General features: G+C 41.6%; 1 protein-coding gene across 2 annotated transcripts; it reads right to left on the bottom strand.

Moving 5' to 3' along the window:
- Nucleotides 1–2,418: 2,418 nt before the first annotated feature.
- Nucleotides 2,419–15,526, bottom strand: SMAP2 (small ArfGAP2). 2 transcript variants are annotated; one of them, XM_053454744.1, is made up of 10 exons: nt 15,355–15,526; nt 11,947–12,080; nt 11,425–11,510; nt 11,170–11,248; nt 8,747–8,830; nt 5,841–5,919; nt 5,161–5,270; nt 4,215–4,380; nt 3,753–4,072; nt 2,419–3,432 (listed from the first exon to the last, which is right to left on the bottom strand). In XM_053454744.1, the coding sequence occupies exons 1-10, from the start codon at nt 15,455–15,457 to the stop codon at nt 3,316–3,318; spliced, it is 1,278 nt and encodes a 425-aa protein (XP_053310719.1). In that variant the 5' UTR covers nt 15,458–15,526; the 3' UTR covers nt 2,419–3,315. The 2 variants fall into 2 exon arrangements, with proteins under 2 accessions (XP_053310719.1, XP_053310720.1); XM_053454745.1 differs by having other exon boundaries at nt 3,753–4,069.
- Nucleotides 15,527–20,031: the final 4,505 nt, after the last annotated feature.

Here is a 20,031-nt window from a genome sequence, read left to right as displayed (position 1 = left end):
ATGAGGACACGAGAATTTCAGGCCAGGAATCTGAAGTACTATTAATATTACAGCTTCTCTTAAATCCCTTCAAGCTTTAAAACAATTATGAAAAGCATACAATCTCTCCTTTAGACCTCCCATTTTCTGTCTCATTCTCTTTGGTTCTCCCAATACATAGTAAACTGGCAAGAGCAGAGCCAACACCTCCTTCTGTATCAGTAGGACTTACATGTGATCATGTAATTGTTAATCAGATATATTTTCTGCTCAAAATGACTTTTCAAATAATTTGGCAAAATAAATAGCTACCTGAAGTAGCCAAGAACAAATACCTCTTAAATATTTTCTCCCCACTAAAAATGCTACAGCAAAGATCAGTGATCAGGACAGATCATATTATTCTAGGGGGTAAAATGTTATACATATAGGGTGAATTCTCCCTTAGATCTAAATCCATCCCACTCTATAAGTAAAATAAAACTAAAAAGAACCTATGTCAGGTTCCACCCTTCACAGCCTGGAACACTCAAACTCTGTGCTGCTCATTTCCTTAAGTCACCACTAGTGGGCGCCCATCTCTCCATGGAGCACCCAGACCTGCTGTCCGCGCTGACAGTGGGCTTCCTGCCAAAAGACTTACCTTATTGTTCCTGCCAACTTCTTCAATACAGTCCATTACAAAGCATTCTGCCTGTGCTGTTTCTTTGTGCCTGTCTGTATCATCCCTCTAGCCATCATGCATCATGGGGTACAGACAGAACCCCTTGTATCCCTTGGGACCGGGCTCCTACCCGACCTGCTTACCTGGTTCATGGCACCCTACCTCAAGATCATCATCATAAAGGTATGGGAACGTTCCAGAATGCCAAAGTGACCCAAAAATCACGATGGCATAGAACATTATACAGAACCTGACAGGTTTAAAGCAATTCTTCAAAGAAACTGTACAAGTTAAAACCAAAAAGAACATGCTGTAGGTAGTTCTAAAGGTAACACATCTATAAAGCACACACTGTTCACAGAACTGTTACTTATATGGGCATCTTCCAGAAATATATTGTATTTGCAAACTGGTGTTCTAAAACATGCTAGAAAAATGAGTAAACCAACAAAAATCAATGCACTGGCAATGTGATGTTTAATAATCTTTAATTTGGAATGTACATACACACGTATAGCTGCCTCTATATCAGATTTAAACACCTTCAACCCAGAGTCAAAATGTCCAAACCATCACTATACATTCGCTATTCAAATAAAAAATACAGAACAAGTGAACCACAGACACATTCATTAAAACATTCAAATTAAGTGATGTAAATCCACAGACTTTAAAATGAACACATATTCTCTATACACATTTAAGATTATCTGCATTACAAATGTTTATAACTTAAGGCTCCAGATACAATTTATGGTTAAATTAAAATGCCTTTAACACTTTGCCTGCTGGACTGACTGCAGCCAAAGAGTTAAAAGAGAAGAACAAAAAACCAAACATGTTAGAATATTATATATTTATATAAAAAAATATGTTAAAGCTGAAGAAAGTGCAAATATTTCACATTCAGAATAAGATTTGTTTTTTTTTCCCAGTACATACAAAAAAATGGAGGCCTTTTTGCTTGAGGAAATTTGGTTCAGCTGATAAGCCAACAACAAGAAAACAGAGTTAATATAACACTCTATATATTATAGGGCGATCTACTCAGGGAAAGTTACATTCTCAGTGTACGTTGGGATTAAAATCACATCCCTTCTCTAATCAGTATTTACAGGTATATGCAATGCCTTCGTAGACAGTGTAAAGACAAAGGCCTACAGGATATAAGCACTCGAGCTCAGATAAGCTACCTGAAACTCCTAACACAAAACACGTGTGTGCCTATGAATGCCCGGTTATCTGGCAGCCATTTTGGGGGTGCCACGTGATCAGACTTGGGTACTTCACTATAGTTTTTGTTAGAACCCTGCTGGGATCATCCGTTTAACTGCAATTTTGGGGTTAGAAGGGACACGCAAGTTCACCGCACATCACATAACAGGTCAAAGACATGGATCTTGAATTTCCAGCCCTGTACTAGCAGTGATTGCTTGGAATGTGCAGAATTGGCCTCAGATTGGAAACAAAAACAGGAACAGAAAAGCGTGTAGTAGACAAATGTACTAAAAAAAACCAAAAAAAAAACAATAATCCCAACAAAAAGGAATGCTAAGAGACAGGGTTTCACAAAAAAAGTACAATATCCTTCCTGAAAAGCTCCCGGTCTTTGCATCTGCATCACATTTGAAGATTAGATAAGATTTTGTGATGTATGGGGGAAAATGGTTAAATGTTTGCTTTGCCTGTTGGACTAATGGTTGCATCCGGCAGAGATAAAAACAAACAAAAAAACAAAAACACAACTTGTGAAGAGCTTGATCATCAAAGGGAGGTTATGGTATGATCCACAAAAAAAAAAAAAGTGTGCTTACCAATAAAATGCTATTATAAGCTTACATAGTGAAAGGACTAAGTCCTATTGTTGGTTATTATTTAGCCCCTGGATGCCAGAATTAGGATTCAAAAATAATTATAAAACTTCACATTCCATTCAGAAAACAAACATAAAATATGGCATCTTCCCCTAAAACTTTAGTAGAGAGGTTAAAAAAGGCAAAATAACTAAAATGACAGGAAAATGGAGGACAGCACATTTAATCAAGAAACTGAACTTTTTGCTTCAAGGGGATGCCTGATTGTTAGAATGATCTACAGGCACAATCATGCAGCCACCTCCTGAGTGCAGCTCTGCCGTTAAATCAGAAAATTGCTTTGCTTTTTATTTTTTTTTTTTGCTGAAGTCCAGGCATGTAACAGAACGGGAGAAAGACACGTCTGCAGACGCAGTTTGCTGGTGCATTAGTTAGTAAGTTGACCTCTTCCACACTGCACAGGGTTATAATCAGCTGGTAAGAGCAGGTTGGCTGACTAGAAAATTCGGTTTCACAGTTAAAGTGAAAAATGGTCTACACTACAGGCCTTACAGCAAGATGGGGCGTTGGGTTCCTGTTCTTACAAAGCTTTACGGCACCGGAGTGTGCCGATCAGCTTGTGTGAACGCTGGTGGATTGCAACAGTAATACTCAGCATCACATTACTTTGTCGTATATAGGGGGGGGCGAGGACAAAGCAGACGCACCCAACTTAGATATGTGTTCCTGGAACACAAGAAAAGCAAGGGGTTAAAGGTGAGTGGACTTCAGCAAGAGCAAGACGATCTAAGAGGGGACAGATGAACCAGCTGGAGGACAGGAGTAAAGAGGTAAGATTCAGACAGAAGACAATGCTTTTCATTTCCACATGGGAGAGCTGAGAGTTTGGTTGGGTCCCTGGTTACACGAAGGCTGTCCGTACCCTGCCATGCCTCCTACACCAAAAATGGTCATCCCTGCCATTTGCTGGGACATCTAAAAGGAAAGCAAACAAAAAACTACAGTGAGTAGCCAATGATACATACATAACTGAATAAATCTCACCTGTTTTTTATGAACGATGGCTACACTTTCGAGTAATCTGTCAGTTATTACTAAAGGTATTTTAAGCTTTTTTTGTATTTTTACAGTATGTTCGTTCAATCATGATTTCCCTTTCTGAATATATATTGTTTTTAATGGTTTATTTTGACACAACTTCTAGCTGTACAGTCTTAACATTTAGTATGAATAATATATTTATTGAAAAACATTTGGCAGGAAGACAATGGACAATGAAAGAGCTTTGCACTTACCTGGGTGACGTTCCACTGAAGTTGCTGTCCTGGCTGGACACCATAAACTGGCTGTGCCATAGCACCCATGTTTGCAACATAGCCTGCATGTTGGCCCATCATGCCATTTGGCACACCCATGACAGCTGCCTGTACACCTCCAACATACCCAGCAGGCATTGCCATAGGAGCAACCATGTTTGGGTGTGTTGGCTGAGCCATGATTCCCACTGGCGATGCCATCATTCCACCCATGACGCTCCCTGGAGGAGGGACTGCAGGGAAGCCAGCATAAGCACCTGGATATGCCATCTGTGCAGGCGCCATAAAGAGGGCTCCTGCTTGGAAAGGATGAAAAAAATGGTAAGCAAATGTTAGTATCTGAATCAATGATCCCCAACAGCAATCAGATGTCATAGTAGACACTCCGTTCTAGAACCAGGCACCAGCCTTATGGTCTTCAGATATACCTAGGGCCCATACCTTGTGCTGGAATTTGTGGTGGTTGGGACCCATAAAGAGACAAGATAGAGTCCTTAGAAAGTTGTTTTTTCCCTCCTTCCTCTGTTTTTGCTCCCGACTCTGGGAACAGGTTTAGGTTTTCAGGGACAGATCCAGAACTCGCAGTTACAGACATTGAACTTACTGCCTGGTGGCAATCAAAAAAGCAGAAGCTCAGTAATTAGGCACACCATATAGTACCAGGAACTATACCAAGTGGTGCTGATGATGTAGATAAAAAAAATATCTATCTAAAAGTCTACTCTATATCTAAAAGACTGCTCTCATTTACTCAACATCTATGGTCTAATTTGACTCTTTGAATAATAAGGCCTGTCTCAGCAGCTAATGGTGCAGGAATAGAAAATGGTCCAGTTTGTTTGTAGTAACTATTAAGCAGTGAGTAAGCAGGGTATACATGGAGGATACAGGCGTACGTTGTGGAGAATCCCCAGGAGTTACCAGGAACACAGACTTTCTTCACCTACTTTTGCAGCAACTCCCTAGCTAGCAATGACAAGGGAAAAGGGGGGCAGAACCCAGCAGTTCCCAACCAAAGGTCATGCTGCAACATTTCCTGAAACATCTCATTCATAACTTTCACATTCCACATCTGAGGAAATGAAGGCTTCCAAGCAAGAGTTTTTTGTGACAAAGTTCTTTTTAGGGAATTTTGGAGGGTGATTTTTTTTTTACCCTGCTCTATACGCAAGCTTCAGTCTAATTATCTGAGAACAGGAAGTTTCACAAGAGTGCCTCCAACATCACCTCTGGTGAACGACCAACTACGAATCAGAAACCATTATAAGCACTACTCAAGGTGAAACAGAAGATCTAACTGACAGGAGACTAACAATGTAGAGGCAAAGTGTTTTTTTCTTCTTCTTATTGGCTACCTCTTTACTGCTGTGTAACACAGTCTAGTTACCTGGCTGGATGTGGAGGCAGCCATCGTCGGGATAGGTCCAAACAAGTCCAGTTCCTTTTCAAGGCTGGTGCTGGGCTTCCCATTATGAACAGCAGCATCAACAGGGGCATCTAGATGAATACATTAAATAGGGGGTGGATAGTAATAGGGGAGACACCAAGGAGGGGGAATAGAGGAATGGAAGTCTAGAAATGGTGTAAAGATCTGAACTAAATCAGATAAAAGACAGATTTGTACAAGAGCTTAACAGTTGCGATAGTGAAAGATTGTTTGACTCTGTATGGTACTGGATACAGTTCTAGATAATATTAGCCATATAAGTTTAAAATTGCTCTCTGAAAGTTATAGTCATGCAGAAAGCAAACATTGGTTGAATGTACTTCGAAAAGTGGGTAAGGTCCTCAAATGTTATCACTCGCAACCGTCTTGGATTGTTTTACATACTACTCAAGGTATGTAACCACTCTTCGCCCACTGGTTTCGGTGTAGCTCTGCCATCCTAAGTTCTAAAAACCCACAGTGGAGGGTTAATAAATACAGCGTTTTTGTTAATGAATAGCCTAATTTTCTATCCAGTACAGCACAGTATATCTGCCTTCAATAAAGTATTCACATTCTCTTAAAGTTAAAAAAAAATAAAAAATAAAAAAAAATTGATATGGTTTGGCAGGTCATCTCACCTAGGCCTAAAAGGTCCATGACAGGCTCTGTTTTGGGGGGAGAGGTCTTTATAGGCAGAAAGTCATCCTTCTTAAGCGGCTGAACATAAAATAAAAACGTAAATTACCATTAAGGCACTTAACATTTAAGTAATATATATTCAGTATACGCCTCTATACAAAACTTGATAGCAAGATAATTAAAACCTTCTTAAAAGTTGTTAAATCTAACAAATTATCAATAAGTCGGCCACTTTTTGGTAAGTCAGCAGCTGATGTGTTTGTTCCACGGCAAGTCATGCAGTTCTCCTCATAGCCGTCTTGAATGAACGTCATACATTGTTATGCGTCCCAGATATTACTTAACAAAAATTACTGCTGGATGCAATTCACCAAACCTTACCGCTATTTAGAATATTTGAACACTGAATGGTGTCCCTGACATCTTCATTATGGCAGGGCTTGACAAATTTGTTGTGAATCTAGGCGCCAGGTAAAAAAGTTAGGAGCCAGGATTTTTTTAAACTAACAGTTGGTTAGGAGTGATCTGATCATCATCAGCCCACTTACTAAACTCACAGCGTTTGACCTGGAAGCACCCTGGACTTTCAGGTCAGTGCTGTTTGTTTTTTTTTTTTAAATACATTTTTTTCATTTTTTTAACTCTTTCGATACTGATGTTCCATTGGAGCACAGCATTGACAGATATTTAGTCCCCACAAGCTTGTGGGGACAAATGTTAACCCCTGCAATGCCACGAATGTGTCATACACAATTGTGGCATTGAAGGGGTTAACGCTGCACTGTCGCTCTCATGGAGTGATCAGGCAGCAGGGGGCTGTTGGGGCTGGTCTCCACACTCATGGCGAGACCAAAGAACCCTCTCACCCTGTCCCTGAAGCTGCCTCTGGCAGCTGGGAAGCAATTGCTAGTCTATAGACCAGCCACTGCAGGGGGGAGTCTATGATGGCTGCTGTAGGCTTCTATGCCTACAGGAATCATCAAAGGGCTTGTGGGGGCTCGTTTTTTTGCTGTTGCTGGTCTGCCTGGGCTTCCAGGCAGACCACCGGCAGCAGAGCCCCTTACAAAACGGGAGTTAACCCCTAAAACGCTGCGATCGCGGCATTGAAGGGGTTAACGCTGCACTGTCGCTCTCAGGGAGCGATCAGGCAGCAGGGGGGTGTTGGGGCTGGTCTCCACACTCATGTGGAGACCGAAGAACCCTCTCCCCTGTCCCTGAAGCTGCCTCTGGCAGCTGGGACTCAATTGCTGGTCTATGGACCAGCCATTGCAGAGGGAGTCTCTTTGATGACTGCTGTAGGCTTCCATACCTACAGGAGTCATCAAAGGGCTTGTGGGGGCTCGTTTTTGCTGTTGCTGGTCTGCCTGGGCTTCCAGGCAGACCACCAGCAGCAAAGCCCCCAAAACGGGAATTAACCCCTAAATGCCGCGATCGCGGCACTGAAGGGGTTAACGCTGCGCTGTCGCTCCCATGGAGCGATCAGGCAGCTGGGGGGTGTTGGGTGAGGTCCCCAGACTTGTGTGGGGACCCAATCAACACGCAAACCCCTTCCCTGAGGCTGCCTGTGGCAGCTGAAAACACGATTGCTGCTTTTCCAGCAACCGCGTTTTCAGCCTACAGGATCACTCCGTGGGAGTGATCTCAGGCTCGGGGGCGGGCTCGGAGTGGCTGTGCTGTCTGCCCAGACTTCTGGGCAGACAGCAGCGCCCCCGTGTGGTAACTCAGCCTCTTACATCCACAATTTTTTCTGGATGTAAGAGGCTGACAAAACCTAGGCGCCAGGGGAAAATTCTCTGTCGCCATGGCGACCTGGCGCCTGGGATTTGTCGAGCCCTGCATTATGGACCACGTAGCTTATCACTTTGATTAAAGCTGTATTATTGTGTAATAGCATTCCACCCCTAAACATTAAAATATGCTGCAGGGTCACTTACAGTGCTGTAAAATTTGCCCTTTTTTTGTCACGCTTAAAATGTTTCAGGTCAAACTAATTGTAATATTTTTCTAAGATAACCCCAGTAAACATAAAATGCCATTTTTAAATGTTGGCCCTGAAAATGTAATTGCCCACTTAGTTACTAAATCAAACAGATTTAATAGATAACTGGGTTCAATTTCACTAGACACAACCAGGCATGAAAACTGCCAGACCTGTTGAATCTAAACATCAATTAAATAGAACCTGTCTTGAAAAGAAAAGTAGGCTAAAATGTCTCAAAATGCAACACATGATGCCACAATCTAAAGTCATTTATGAACAGATAACTGACATCTATCAGTCTGGAAAGGTTCTGGGACTCCAGCGAACCACAGTGAGAGTCATTATCTACAAATGGAGAAAACTTGGAATAGTGGTGAACCTGTCCAGGAGGGGCTGTCCTACAATAATTCCTCCAAGAGGGAGTGACTGTCCTACAAAAATTCCTCCAAGAGCGCATCAACAACTCATCCAGGAGGTCATAAAAGAACCTAGACTAATACGTAAAGAACTGCAGGCATCATTTGCCTCACAAATGTTTGACAGCAGTTGTTGCCATCTTGGGTGGCACAACCAATTATTAGATTTAGGGCAGCAATTGCTTTTGCACATAGGCCATACAGGTTTTATCTTCCATAAATGGAGTAAAAACAAAATGCAGCTTTTAACTGATCATGTAACATTTATGACAAAAAGTAATCAGAAAGGGAGCATTTTTTTCACAGCACTGTACATAGCATAACAGTCTGGAAAGTAGAGTCAGTGAAATAAAGTTGGAATACGTTGTTTTAATAATAGAGTCATTTTAAGGTATGTACTACTCCTCCCTAAGACTCTCCTCAGGGTCATTGTTCTGAGAAACACTTGTTTCAGGCCTAACAATTATAGGTTAATAAAAGCAGTCAGTGATACAAATGCATAACATACCAGCTTGACCTTCTCAAAGATGACTTGCTCAGATTTTATCTCAGGGGCAGATTCTGACTTCTTACACTTGATTTCTTTCTCCTTCTGTTTGGGGAAAGAAAATAATGATGAACACGACCTCATAGAGCACAGGTCACTTTTAGGTTAATATTAACATCAGTTACAAGGGTATATCCATAGGTGCTATTCCATGGATGACCATCAAGTTGACCATAGCCATCTCTAGAATTCCACAGTGACAAATAATCACAATGATGCCCTAGGGTGCACGGATCATCCGGTTGAGCCGTGTACTTTGGCTACAAACTGTAAGCATGCCACTATTGAGTTTCAATGAAAAACTGTTTCCATTGAAACAACTGGCTTTCAGATTGGCAACATATTCACTTTTGAGTCGTTGCAGAGATCTAGCTAATGAGTAAATTGTCCACACATCACAAATCATCCTTGCGTATAAATTCTGGTAGCTTAATTTATATGAATCGTTAGTTCACAAAATAAATTTAGGCATTGCGTCTATTCTGCGTTTGAGACACATTTATATGTAACCATAAAGGTTTTATGAATACAGGACATTAGTGGCCCTTTAAAGACTGGTTTAACCCCTTCAATCCCCTATAGACGTACCGGGACGTCCAAAAAACGCCCACAAAGAAACCCCTATGGACGTCCCGGTACGTCCAGCCCTTCGTGCAGCGTCAGGGACACATCCCTGCCGCTGCACGGGAGACCAGGCTGTCGTTTGACAGCCTGAACTCCCCACTGACAGCAGAAGCCGGCTTTGCCGGCTTTCTGCTGTCCGATCGCCCGTAACAGCTTCCGGCATGAAAGCCGGTAAGCTGTTACCGGTAAACTGCCCGATCGCGCGATCGCGCAGTTGCAAACGCGCGATCGGGCATTCCCTTCCGGGTTACGTCACTGCTGACGTAACCCGGAAGGTCATCGGAGTACAGGATATCCCCTGCGGGGATATCCTGCACTCCGATGAGGCACAGAGACGCTACGATCTCTATGCAGGTCTGTGAGGACCTGCATAGAGATCACAGTGTGATCGGTGCAGGGGGATCGCGGGGAGGGGAGTGAGAGACCATCTCTCTCACTCCCCCTCCCGTCCTGTAAGAGAAAAGCAGAAAAAAAAAAAACGGTTAGTGATTTAAAAATAATATTAAATAAATCATTAAAATATTAATATAAATAATACAAAAAAAAATTATAACATGAGCTGTGATGTCATTGTGACATCACTGGCATGTTCAGGAGGTCCCTAGGAGGACCTCTAACCATTTCTGTGTAAAAATAATATATAAAAAATAAAAAAAATGTAAAAAAATTAAAATAAAAAAAAAATTAAAAAAAAATATATAAAAAAAGATAATAAAAAAATTATTAAAAAACCTTACTTCCCATTGCCCTAGCATAACATCTAGCCAGTATAACCCTCCTGCCCCCGTTCACAACCCCCAAACCCGATAAGCCATAGGCATAAAAATTATACAAAATTGTACACCTAATAGTATGCTCCCTGGAGCTGGCAAATTCTGGAAAATCTATATAAATTAGGTATTTCTGAAATCAGGACAGCTGAATTAATAAACTTGGAGGGGATTTTCCATCACTTTACCTAATTTTGTGAGGATTCAGAGGGAAAATGTAAAAAAAAATTAGTTTATTTTTCTAATCTTCGCTAGTTTTTACTAAATTTCTCATTCTAAATTTTCAGCTAATCATCCAACTATGGTATCAAACGAAAGCTCTATCTCTCCTTGAAAAAACAATATATAGTTTACATGGGTACACTATTCACAGGAAAAGAGAATCATCGCTAAACCGACATACCCCAAAAATGGCAAAATTGCTCTGGGCTTTGAGGTACCAAAAACCCCTGGGATTGAAGGGGTTAAGAACCCAATTTTTACAGAACACACCGTTTACAAGTCCAAGATTCTACAATTAAACTAAATAAAGCATTAGCAGCAAGGCTCGTGTCTGATCAGAAATTTCACATGGATGGTAAAAGACTCAAATGGTTATTCACTAAAGAGGGAGCTTGAGAGAGCTGAAGCTTTAGCTCACTCGACTCACCTTAGCGAGTTTCTCCTGCAAGACAAAATAAGTAGGCCCTGAAGGTCACCTCACATAACTGTATATTATGCAGGGTCAGCTGAGCTTGCAGGAGAATTACATTTAACAAACAAACACCATACCAGAACCACATTATCCAAACACACATTCTTCAATTAAAGTAACCAGTAATTGACTAATTCCATCCCTTCTCTAAAAGATACATTTGTCATATTTATACTCTTGAGGCACAGTTGAAAATTTAGTGTAATCAATATAAAAATAACTAATATTCCCATAGATTGCTCCAAATGTATCTGTGCACTAGAAAGATACCATGCATGCGCACTGCTGTTGCTCACCCTGAATGCATTGATGTCCACACTGCGGTCCATATATTTCTTCTTTTCATATTTCTCTCTAATAAAACTTTCAACAGCTCTGAGGGAATTTGGTTAAGGAAAAGGTATGTTCTGTATTCTTTGTACTCAGTAATGCACAGAAACCATACCTTAAGGAGATCTATGAGTTTTCTATATAAATTCCTTGTCTTGAGTTAAGAGATGTCCCACATACTTAACAAAAGATAAGCAAGATAAACGTTATGTCAAGGATACTGGTCTGTCTGCGGTCTGATGAAACTTTCAGGGAGGAACGCTTCATATAGCCTTTTGGCTTTTCCATTCCCCATCTCCTCCATGCACTGATCCCAAGAAAAGAGAGAGAAAAAGAGAGAGAGACAAACATGTATGTTACTCACAGCAAACGAAGAAAAATTGACTCAATGAACAAACCACATAAGTACTTATATCTCAAGGGAGAGATTCACCAAGAAAGAACATAGGTTTTTCAGGATCTCCTCACCAGAAAACTAATGGATTACCCAAGTGTCTTGGTTACTAAAATACTTCACTACTAGCGAATCCTATGGGTCAACGTCTACCAAATGCAAATACGACCACATGAAACAAACATTGACCGTAGCAAAAAGCCAACTGGTTAATATACTCAAGCTTGGCTGTTAATAGCCTCTTCGGCCCCCTCCTCCTCCTCCCAGCTGTCATATTTCTCATTCTGAAAAGTATACTTAAGAAGAGTCATGAAGATGCGAGTTCTGATCGGAGGTTTCTCTGTCTCACCTGTATTTGTTCCTGTGTCCATTGGTCCAGATTGACCGATTTCACCCTGGAGATGTGGACTCCTAGATTCCTATGAACTCCAGCACAACGAATGCACAAAAAGACTCCAATGTTCCAAGAAGCCCATCGCGGACCTGCATAGAGGTGGACAGAAACAAAGCTTTATTAAGTAGTTTTGAAAAAGAAAAAAAATTTGTGCCCGACTGTACATTAAAGAGTGTAAGCTCATAAGCACAATGACCCCACAGATACCAGTACTCAATAAAAAGGCTAATGAGTTAATAGCACCCATTTGCTGACGGATTGCATATTCTTTTCTATACCGTGCAGCCGTCAATAAGTGTGGTTGCGAGACAGCTCACTTCCTGTATATTGCACAATGCAGGGCCAGGGGAAATGGACAAGCACAAGAAAACAAGATAAAGGAGAACAAGTTACATTTCTAGAGGGTCATCCGGATGCCCCATAACTCTCACTTGCATCCTATTTTTCCCTTTTTGTTGTATAAAAAGTCACAGTCATATCGTCTAACCGAAGAAAAAAAAAAAACATAAGAGGACACGATGTCTCTGTCCCCCTATTCCACTCATCCACCATCACATCCAAGCATCTAAACCTCTGTTTCTCCACTTTGAAGTATACTTTGCTCTTGCCGATTGTTCAACTCATTTACATATTTTATTGTTTCATATTATACGGCCTCTCTGATCTTTCCTCCAAGCGAAGACATTTCTTCTATATGCTCATTGGTGAGAGCCTAAATTTGGAGTGAAGATTGGCACAAAGTGCTAAGTTTGGAGTAGAAGAAACCATAACCGATAAAAATGAAGACGACTTTCCCTTGTTACCGAGTGTCCTATCCCAAGGATAATCAAAGCACCCGATGCTCAGGCTTTAAAAGGTCTAGATATTTAAATCTATATATTTCACATAATCACAAAAATACAAAGCTTTAACCTCCTGAAAATATGGAAAAACACGGTGGATGCTCTCCCGACAGCAGTTATTCTTTTGCTTTACCTCTGCTGCAGACTGTTCTAATTGTGATGCCGGATTCACAATGGCAGAAGATAGGCAGGTCTGTGTACGTGTATAGTGCTGGAGTCTGTGCGTGTATGGAGCCAGTATGTCTGATACTGCCAGATTCAGTGTGTATTTTATATATGTATATTGTTGACCAGCATGTGCGAGTATATATTCTTGGATAGTGTGTGCATATGTACAAGAATGTGGCATATGTTACAACATGGCAATAGCATGAGTGTGTAGGTCAGGATATAGGTTTAAAGTGCATAAGTGCGTGTGGTGTAAACATGTGTGTGCATGTGGTAAAGCGTCAGTGTTTGTGAGCAGCAGCATGCAGTGCAGACAGGTCTCCATAAGGTAAGAGGCAGAAGCGTGCGTGCATGTGTGTGTGTGTGTGTGTACGTGTAGTAATTTATAAAAAAGTACATTCCCTAATAAATAAAATATTTATTAGCATGAATATGGCTTATTGTGAAAAATCTAAATAATTTAATCTTTAGCAAGTACACTATTCCTCTTTTTGTGTTTTTAATGGTTAAACATAAAAGCTTGAGCCTTTATGGTGTAAAATACCCCTTGCCATGAAGGGGTTAACTGTGGTACGGTACAAAAGGCGTGTTTTATGTCATATTGCCCCGATAAACATCCTTTAAGTGCAGACCAGAGGGTAATGGATGTAAACAAAAAGATGACTGTGGAAGAAAGAAAAACGCTGGCTGCTAACTTTTTTGGCCAAACCAAATTTGTCGAGCCCTGGACCATTTTTAAGTTGGGATCTAGACACGGATGTCAACAGTACAAATAGAAAGTGCCTATGATACATGGGACCTTGAATGCGGAATTGTCTCTTTAAGGACAGGCACGTTGCCTGCAGCTGTGTACACCATCAACACACCGGCAGCTGACTCACACACCATACAGTGCAGTAAACTACGCATTGTACTGCCTTGCGACAGTCAAGCAGCTCTATCAGGTTCAACACTCGCACGATCTGGTATAGGAGACATCACCCAGTTCCTTCTTCAGTTACATACAGAGGGCACCAATGGGTTCTAAAGACACCAAACTGCTTTTCACTAGCAGAGAGTCATTTCATACATCATTTCCACAATATAAGTTAGAGGGACACTCAGCCATCATATGCACTTTAATGCATTTAATAGCCCAGCAGTCCCTTTAAATTCATATGATGAACCCTTTGCAAATGACCACTCGGTGTGCCATTCACTACAAAGAGTGGTGAGCAGCAGCTTCTACCCGTTTTGTTTTTTTTTATTATTTATTTTAAGTTTTAAAGAATGCTAAATAAAGCACTTAATAGACACTCTTCTATATGTATTAGGCAGTCAGGGTCCGTAAACTGTCCCTTTAAAGAGAAACCCCCAGCACAGATGCATGGAAACAAGCATTTCATTCGCATTGAGCTATTTTTAAGACATCTGTCATATTAGCCCAATCTACTAATGAAACCCCCAGATTCCTTATCATACTGCCCTGGGGTAACAAATAGAATGGCTCAGTCTTAGTCAGCCACTCTGACTAATAAGTCTACAAAGGACTTTATTAGCATTGCCATAAAGAATCAGCTCAGTGTGGTGCTTGAGCAGCGAAAGCCACCCAAAATATCACATGACCGACAACAACATTATCTCCAAAAAGAAAGTTTTCTTCAGTGCTGAAACATATTACTGTACACTCTACAGTTACTTATATTGCGCCAGCAGACTCCATAGAGCTTTAATGTTCAGGGGCAGATATTTCCCATTTATGTTAGCTTTTTGGAACTCAGATGTGCATTTTCATTCTGTAACATGTGACAAATATTACTAAACATACAAGGTTTCAATGACCCCGTTATGGAAAAGGATATTTATTATAAAGGCAGATTCCTTAGTGTTGCTGCCATAAACATTTCTTCTATGCAATCTCTTCGGGAATGGGATGAGGTAATGAGGACAACCTGTAGCATGGATGACGTAGTGGAGAATGTATGTCATCACTAGTAATGAAGGCATGGATAGCCTATGATGGAGCTCTTATAAAGGCTGATGATCAGTGGGCACCTCCAATGAATCGCTGCATGATGGGTGCTCAGTGGTGACGTAATAAAATATATATATATATATAAGAAGATGCTGATCATTAAAGCATTAACCCCAGAGTCTATTGTCACGAACAGCTAAACGCCCACTGTGTGAAAACGGCTCTTTCACGCCCCAAACCATAAGGCAACCGTACCTATGGAATAAGCCATACATCACGGGCACCCCTGGGCGCTAACGCACGACTGAATAACATTATGACAAAAAGGTACCAAAATCATTGGGGTCTGTTACAACGGTCTCCTGCGGGGAAGCGACTGATTGGGGCGACACCCTTTACCTTTGGCATGGCAGTCGGCGCAGAACTTGTTCTCCTCCCGTAGCAGAAGCTCGGACAGCACAGCCTGGTATCGCTCCACATCCCGCACCGATTTCCCGGTCATCTTCCCGGGATACAGTAAGATGGCTTCCCCGTGCGGCTAGCTCAAGTCTCTCGCCCTGCCAGTTCCTGTTTCCGGGTCTACCCTATCCACCTAGTGTAATACCGCTACAACCACCCCCCTGTGCTGATTGGATGAACTCGACCAATCGTTCGCAAAAGAAATAACCACGCCCACTAATAGAAAATCATGAATGGGTTATGACGATCCCCATCACCTCAGTGGAACTCGGGAAACGTATCCGGTGACGTCATTAGACTGGAACTGGCAGTGCTGCCAACTTTTGATAGTGGGAAGAGGAAATAGATACTATATATGGGGAACGGTGTATAAATACATCGAGGTTTCTGACATATATATAAGAATCAATATATGTATGTATACATATATGTGTATATATATGTGTTTGTATAAATGTATGTGTATGTTTACCTATGTGTGTGTATATATATCTGTATGTGTGTATGTATATATATATGTATATATATATATATATATATATATATGTACCGTATTGACTCGATTATAGGCCGCACCCGATTATAGGCCGCACCCTAAAATTTAGATTTTCAGAAAAAATACACATTAGTGGAATAGTAAAACAGTATTCTAACTAACACACTGTATTTTAACATTTTTGGTATCTATTATGCAGTCAACATATGTTACATACAAACAGAAAACCAATAGCCATTTTAATGCACCTTACTTATAGATATGCCTCTTTGCCCCCAGATATGCCACTCTGCCCCCCCCCAGATATGCTGTCACTTTGCCCCCCTGAGATATGCTGTCACTCTGCCCCCCCCCCCGAGATATGCTGTCACTCTGCCCCCCCCCCGAGATATGCTGAAACTATGCCCCCTCCACTGCCGGCACGTCTGCACGATGTGCTTTAATAATCTCCCTAGCCGGGACTCCCCCCGTGGACTTGAATCCCCCAGGCTGCCCAGACTTTGTGAGGACTACAGCCATGAGATATAGATGGACAGTTATTACATGATTCTGGCCTTATATCAGAGCCTATTATTGGAGCCCATGGTCTGTGGGGCCATACAGAAATATTGTAATACTGCTGGTACAGTACATGTTAAAGGCCTTGGGTTAATCTTAAAATATGCTATAAATTGCCATTTATTTAATACAAATGACAGAGGCATTGACAAACACTTCCCAATCAGGGTTCCACCAACACATTGCAACAAAACACTGCAGGGACTTTTGGAAAAATGCATTAGAAGAACAGTAGCTGCCTGCCTGCTCTTCTCTGCCAAGCAGGGGTGTATTTACCCTAGGTCCAACGTAGGGCAGCACCCCAGCTACTCCTCCACATTTGGCATGCCCCTTTTAATGCAGTCTATGGAGGCTGTGCTGTGACCGGCCCTTTGTGCAGCAGGACACCAAGGGGCCTTGACCATCACCTGCCACAAGGACCACTGGAACATTAAATGCTAGCGTGTTTGCGAATGAGAATGCAAGTGTGTGTGTCTGGGTATATTACTGTCTTTCTGGGTATGTTAGTGTGTGTGACTGTGTGTGTCTGAGAATGCCACTGTGTGAGTGTCTGGGTATATTACTGTGTTTCTGGGTAAGTTAGTGTGGGTGTCTGTGTGAGTATGTTAGTGTTTGTGTTAGTGTCAGTGTGTGTGTTAATATGTTTATTCACATTTTGACACTGAGGGTGGTACAGCATAACTCACATCAATATACTGTATACTGAGCCAGACAGTCATGCACAGAGATCTGTTTTAGATAGATCTTATAAGCCATCTCTGCCAGGATGGTCTTGTGTAGCCACCAACTTCTCAATTTCTGAACAGTATATTATAAACCTTAAATAGAGGTTTGTGACCTACAGAATTTACATTTATTTGGTTGAGTCTGTTCCCAATTGACAATGATTGCCTATGAAAGCTAAAAACCTGCAATGAAAGGAATTGCTCCATCATCAGGTTGGGATAAATGTCCCATTGTAGGAGACTACTCTTTAATGGTATGACTGCTCTGTTGTGAGATGTCCGAACAGAAAATATATTATAGGATTGCTTGCTAAAGCAGAAGACAGCAGACTTTTGCAGGAATGTTGTGGTTTCCAGTAATCAAATTCAGGCAAATTGGCCTGCAGTGGGCTGAGCTGGCCCTGCAAAATGTATTGTTCAATCTGTGAGGCGACTTTCAAAAAACCTCATGGATTTAGATATGCTTTATTCCAGGGCCATCTAAGATGTTCTTACACAGATGCTCCCTGGGGTTGGCCCTTTATAATGTAAAGTGAAGTTGGTGAGATGAAAGTGATGTCACACAATCCCACTTCAACAATCACTGCAATTTAGCTGCAGCCTGCAGGACTAGTTGGGGGATCACAATCTCCCTCTAGTCGGCCCAACATTAGGGAGCGCGCGGTCTGTCACTTCAGACCTCGCTGCACTGCTCCCTCATCACTACACGCCGGCAAATAATGCAGAGCGTGGGGATATGATGTCTGCAGCAATAGCCGGCGCTGCGGAATCGGCTGGCGCTTTATAAATAAATGTAATGTAATGTAGTGACAGACCTCGCGCTCCCACCGCAGGATACAGGATGGAGGTAGAAGGAAGAAGGATGGTGGATGGTGGAAGAGGTAAGAGATGGGGCAAAAGTGGTGTAAGGGCAGTGTATGTGTATGTATGTGTTTGTAAGCTTGTGTGTGTATGGGCCGGTGTGTAAGAGCGGTATAGGTATTTGTTAGCTGGTGTGTAAGGGTAGTGTATATGTATATGTATATGTGTGTGTAAGGGCAGTGTATATGTGTGTGTGTAAGGGCAGTGTATATGTATATGTGTGTGTAAAGGCAGTGTATATGTGTGTGTGTAAGGGCAGTGTATATGTATATGTGTGTGTGAGGGAAGTGTACATGTATATGTATGTGTAAGGGCAGTGTATGTGTATGTGTGTGTGTAAGCACAGTGTACGTGTATATGTGTGTGTGTAAAGGCAGTGGATGTGTATATGTGTGTTTATGGGCAGGTGTGTGTAAAGGCAGTGTGTAAGGGTCCTTGGAGGGAGGCTAACATTAGCCTTTTTTAATTTAAAAAAAATCTCTGCTGCTGTGGACTACTCTTCCAATGATGCTCAGTCAGCATTATGGTGGACACCTGGCTGGCTGAGAATCATGGGAATTTTAGTTCACAGCTAGCATCTGCAGCTTTACTGTTGCTGCACTTCCCATGACGCTCAGCCAGCATCATGGAAGTAGTATGTCTGGCTGAACCTCATGGGAATTCAATTCAATGTGTTGGTTATTTTTAATATGCATGACTGTGCTGACGAAGCGTGTTTTAAGTGGCGATGCAAGCACGACATTGTAAAGTGCAATTGTTTGTATTGGTGAGTTCCGCGAGATTTATGGTATGGTATGAGGTCAGTTATACTCCTCAGGGCCAGTGCCACCAAAGAGTTAAATTATAGGTATTCCCACCCGTGTGCAGTGGGAGAACACAATGCCCCCCATTATAAGACCCAACTCCTCTCCTTATAACAGGAAACCTCCCTGCAGCACAAACACAGGAGCAGGATATGCAGAGAGAGCTGACTGTCTGCTAGGAACAACACGCTATTCACACACGTCTCCTACCTAGCGAGATGCGTTACATACAGGCTTTTACTTCTAGCAGCCATATTCAGCATTGGGAGGGATACGCTGCACATTTATTTAGAGGGAAATAAGAAAATTCACTGCTTGGGGGCATCCTGGTTTGCATTTACAGCCTTTCAGGTGCATTTTGTTTTACGGTACAAAAGTATTCATCTCATCGAGTCTCACCTACACCCCACTAGTGAATAAACCCCAAAGTTTAGCATATGTTATGTTGAAGGTACTACCCTGGGTGTATGCATTACATATGTCAGGAAAGAACACACAGTCCCAATATGTAGGTTGGTAAGTGGTAGCAGGTACCTGCGTGGCTGTCACATTTTTTCTATTGTGTCCTGATTGCTGCGTGTTCTGTACATGATTGATTGGATTGGATATGGTGTTTATTGCCTCTATATGCTTTGATAAACTGTCAATATCTTATGTACCGTATATCTCTTTTGATCTTCAGCAAAAAAAAATAAAAAAAAAATAATACAATAATTAATAAAAAATATAATCCTGTTTATGCATGTTTCTAATTTGTGTGTGAAAAATCCTTTGTTCAATATAATGTAGAGTAACTTTCTCAAGTGGCTAGGCTACTCTTTTAGTTAGCGGAGCTCCAGCAGCATGCCATATAGGCTTCTGCCATCCTATGTTACCAAGACCTAGCAAAATTGAGTTTCACTGAAGCATTATGTTAATCTCTGTCGATCTGTACCACCCCTGCCTAGTGGCCGTTCTATATACAGACTTCAGTGATTATGCAGCATTTTTATGTTAGCATACAAAGATTGTGTTTTAGGAGCATGGGAATTATCATGGTAAATGTAATCTCTCATGCCCACTTTTGTTTAGATTAGGGAGGGGGTCCCCTCTGCACCAGCCAATCCACCTATTTCTTCTCCCAAAAGGTCATTACGTATTCATTGCCTCTCCTCTTTTGCCCCACCTTGGCTCA

This window comes from Spea bombifrons, chromosome 2, assembly GCF_027358695.1.
Source record: "Spea bombifrons isolate aSpeBom1 chromosome 2, aSpeBom1.2.pri, whole genome shotgun sequence".
Taxonomy (NCBI): domain Eukaryota; kingdom Metazoa; phylum Chordata; class Amphibia; order Anura; family Pelobatidae; genus Spea; species Spea bombifrons.
This window is presented reverse-complemented; position numbering and strand designations above follow the sequence as displayed.